The sequence below is a fragment of the Sinocyclocheilus anshuiensis genome, unplaced genomic scaffold, assembly GCF_001515605.1.
Source record: "Sinocyclocheilus anshuiensis isolate Anshui unplaced genomic scaffold, SAMN03320099.WGS_v1.1 scaffold186, whole genome shotgun sequence".
Taxonomy (NCBI): Eukaryota; Metazoa; Chordata; class Actinopteri; order Cypriniformes; family Cyprinidae; genus Sinocyclocheilus; species Sinocyclocheilus anshuiensis.
The window spans coordinates 1759124-1763171 of NW_015542355.1; the positions used below are offsets into that span (position 1 = coordinate 1759124).

The 4048-nt window shown below is 36.2% G+C and overlaps 1 protein-coding gene across 2 annotated transcripts in view; it reads right to left on the minus strand.

The window, feature by feature from the left end:
* Nucleotides 1-571: 571 nt before the first annotated feature.
* Nucleotides 572-4048, minus strand: part of LOC107691657 (E3 ubiquitin-protein ligase TRIM37-like) — a 20019-nt gene continuing 16542 nt past the window's right edge. Inside the window, exons 22-24 of one of the 2 annotated variants that reach the window (XM_016490394.1) lie at nt 3683-3806; nt 3234-3386; nt 572-2184 (exon numbers count right to left, since the gene is read on the minus strand). In XM_016490394.1, the coding sequence (XP_016345880.1) occupies nt 2126-2184; nt 3234-3386; nt 3683-3806 (336 nt within the window). In that variant the 3' untranslated portion in view covers nt 572-2125. Of the gene's footprint in view, nt 2185-3233; nt 3387-3682; nt 3807-4048 lie in introns of those variants that run through there. The other variant, XM_016490392.1, reaches the window with a different exon arrangement.

The following is a 4048-nucleotide window of genomic DNA, read 5'->3' on the forward strand; positions in this document are numbered from 1 at the left end:
GCGCATCCGTAATAAAACGTCCCTCACACGGCTCCGGGGGGTGAATAAAGGCCTCCTGTAGCGAATCCATGCATTTTTGTAAGATAAATATCCATATTTCAAACGTAATAAACACTTTTTTTCTTACGTCCGCTGACTGTGGTACGCGGAAGTCGTGCAGGCGGATGACGTAAGACGTAGGCGTCGTGCGCGCGCCTCTGAGAAATGCAGGAGCAATGGAAACAAAAAGTTTCCTTACTTTAACAAAGGAAAACCAGTCTCCGCTTGGCTTATATAGAAATCCTCCGACATTTTTCTTTACAAATCCTCGTTCTGTGCTTCTAATTCGTGACCGGCGTTTTATTTTGTTCTCTCTCTGCATTCGTCACTAATCACGCAACGCCGACGTCTTACGTCATCCGCCTGGACGTCTTCCGCGTACCACAGTCAGCGGACGTGAGAAAAAAAGTGTTTATTATTATTAAGTGTATATAAATAATAATAAAGTAAATAAAATAAAAATAAAGGAAAAAAAAACACCTGAAACACCTAAAAAAAAATAAATAAATAAAAGAAAATGCTGTCATAAAAATAATACAAACATTTTATTAATCAATGTATTATACATTTCTTATTTGGAGGTGAAATTAGATAATACTAATACTACTACTACTAATAATAATAGTAGTTGTTGTATCACGTCATTTATTTGTTCAGGTTCTAATTTAGATATATACAGTACATACTGTGCATATACTCCAGTTTGTTTTGGGCCCCCAAAAAGTCTTTAAAAACATGCTAGAGAAAGAAACCAGTAAACTAGAAATGTGCACAGAGAACAGACTGCCCTCTTGCTCCTCACATGAAACAAAACATCAAAATAGGAACATTATTACAGCACAAAAAAACAGAATAAGATTTACATTGAATAGTCACAGGAACACTGTTATCATTGTTTTATACTTTGCAGTACATGCTGGAGGTGAAGTAAAAAAAAAAAAAAAGTATTTGCATAAAGCACTTCTTAAGCCAATGATTAAACAGCAAAAGCAATGCATTACTGGCTGTACAATTTTCCACAAAACATTCACGTTCAGCAGACTGTACTGAGTGAAAGTTGTGCATGCAAAGAGCAAGACCATGACCTCAAACGAATAGAAGTTCATCACTCCCCAGCTGCTGATGATGCCATGACAGACGACATCATCAATGCTTCCTGTCTGAGCTCAAACCAAACCACACAAACACACGAGCCTGGGACTAAAAACACAGACTTGGGCCCACCTGAGACTTTGGTTTAAGTACGTAACTGCCTTTTATTTGGACATCTTATAAGAGTTAACGTGTTAAAAAATAACTAAACAAAACAAACAACAACAAAAACAAGCAAAAACGGGAATGTAGCATTAATAAGTTCATAAGTGCTTGTTCATAAGCTGTGCAATGCTAAATAACTTCTTATTTGAAATATATAAAAACAATCACTGTGAAAGTCAGAAAATTGTTTGAACTTGTATTGGCTTTATGTTCCCTTTTTGCAGACATTTAGTCAAATGTAACCTTTTTAGGTATAGGAATCTATGATTTGTGTTCTAGACAGCTTAATATTTTCACAGACAAGCTACATAAAATTAAAACAAAAACAAACAACAACAAAAACCCTCACTAACATCTACGTATATCCTGCAATAAGAATATGCCACATAAAAAGTAGCAGAGCAGCACCTGTATTTACATTCTTTGACTCGATGTGCCAAAACACTTGAAAACTCAAGTTATTGACTCAAAAAACTAAGAGGTGTTTGGCAACTCCCTATGAATTTATGACAATAAGCAGCATTGCAAACGTAAAGAATATGCATATAACTGTAATATTACCTAGTTATGCACACACACAAAATGTATACACCTAGCTTTATAACGGAATGTTACGCATTTCACAACGGAAAAAAAAAAAAAAAAAAACCTTTCCCAAAAGTAGTTTCTCTGAAATAACACATACAGTAGCACAGAGAAACATATAATCCTGTTCTGAACATCTGAATATAAAGTAAGTGCACAGACATAATGTAAAGAGCACATTATGTGCCTGCTGACACAGGAAGGTTCATGTGACTAGCAGACATTTTTGTACCACTGTGGCGGATCATCTCTCTGTGGTCTCTCCAGTCACAAAGCTCAGATCATCAGGGATCAGCTGCTCGCCTGAGAACGAGACACAGACGCTTCTTCATCAGACCACACACAGACCGCTGGAACACAAGTCTGTACTGTGATATTATATACTTTAATATTGTAATAGGCTGGTGCCCGCGGCCCACACACGGAGATAATGACAGACTAAGCAGGTGGCTGGCCTGTGCACAACTCTATTTTTAACTTTAACAAAGCACTTACATTTATCCGTCATATAGGCTGTATGATTGGGTGTTTGCCTAATATAAAACAACACTGTATTAAAAGGGAAGAACTAAAGGCTAAATTATGATTTTACTTTGATTTAACAATTTTGACTTTCTGCAATAATCTGCATATTCAACCAACCAAAATTTTTTGAAAACATCAAATAACACCTCAAAAATAATAAACATGACATTCATAATTAAGTTTTTTGAAGTAAAAAATAAATGTTAAATAGACACTTTTGAGAGTCTGAATCACTTTTGTATGGAAGCCCATTTCCACTACAGGATTTAAAAAGAAAGATAGATAATTGTGAATTTTATTTCACACTTCTGAATTTTGTCTCAGTTAACGTATGACAATTCTGAGAAAAAAAGTCACAATTGTGAGATTAAAAAGTTGCAATTACCTTTTTTTTTAATAATTTTTTTTAAATTCCATGGCGGGAAAAAAACTGAATTGCGAGATATAAACTCAGAATTATGAGAATTGCAGGGGGGAAAAAAATCTGAATTCTAAGTTTATATCTTGCAATTCTCAGAATTGTGAGAAACAAAGTCCAAATTGTGAGATAAAATGTTGCAATTACCTTTTTTTTTTAATTATGTGATGGAAATGGGCTTCCACACTTTTGTTATAATTAGTAACTTTTTGACTAATTTTCAGTAAGAATGATCCAAATTTACATATGTAAAAAAAATTAAGTTACATTTTCAATTGGTTCTGGACTGAGATTTGTCATTTAAGTATAAGCGTTTAGATCAAAAAGCTTAAAGACCATGAAGGACAAGTTCAGTAAAACACGGCCAAGCTTTAGGCTGGTAGCAGTGGTTTAAGTGTGAGATATGAACCTGGGCAGGGTAGAGTTCTGGTGTCAAACGCACAGTCTCCAGCCTCCAGAGCCACCACTTCATCCTCATTCTCGTTCTCCGTGTCACAGTCCAGCTCACTGTCACTGCTCATGCCCGGCAGCACATGGTGGGGCTGCTTCTGGCCGAGGAGACCTATGAACAGACGATCGTACGTTTATATGAACTGACAGATATCAGTACTGAGAACACATGTTTTTCTGTATCAGTTGTGCTTTATTTCCTTTTGCAATCAAGTAGCACATAAGAGAGTGTTACTCATGAACCACCTGAATAAATGTAATATCCTGAGAACTCCTCTAATTTGATGACAGCGACGTTCGTTTGCGGTGTGTGCAGTGACTCATCGATGCAACACAAGTGTAATGTGCTGCAGTGTAATTACACATACCCCCTGTTTTTGAGTTTTCCAAAACAGATCTTCGTCTCACCTTCATCAGGGCGTGAGGAGGAAGAGGATGACGGCTCAGCCAGTGACAGCAGTGACGGATGGATCTCTCCGGCACCTTCTTGGTCACAGTTAAGAGAGCTGTCCATCAGCAGGAAGGATACAATCTTATTAAAAAAGCCATTGTGTATCACGACATTGTATGTGACCAAAAAAACACAAAAAAACCTGAATAAAACAAAGAAACCGAAATAATCCCCCAAAATATAAAATTGATATAATACACACACACACATATACACATATACACATATATATATATACATATATATATACATATACATATATACAGTGGGTACGGAAAGTATTCAGACCCCCTTAAATTTTTCACTCTTTGTTATATTGCAGC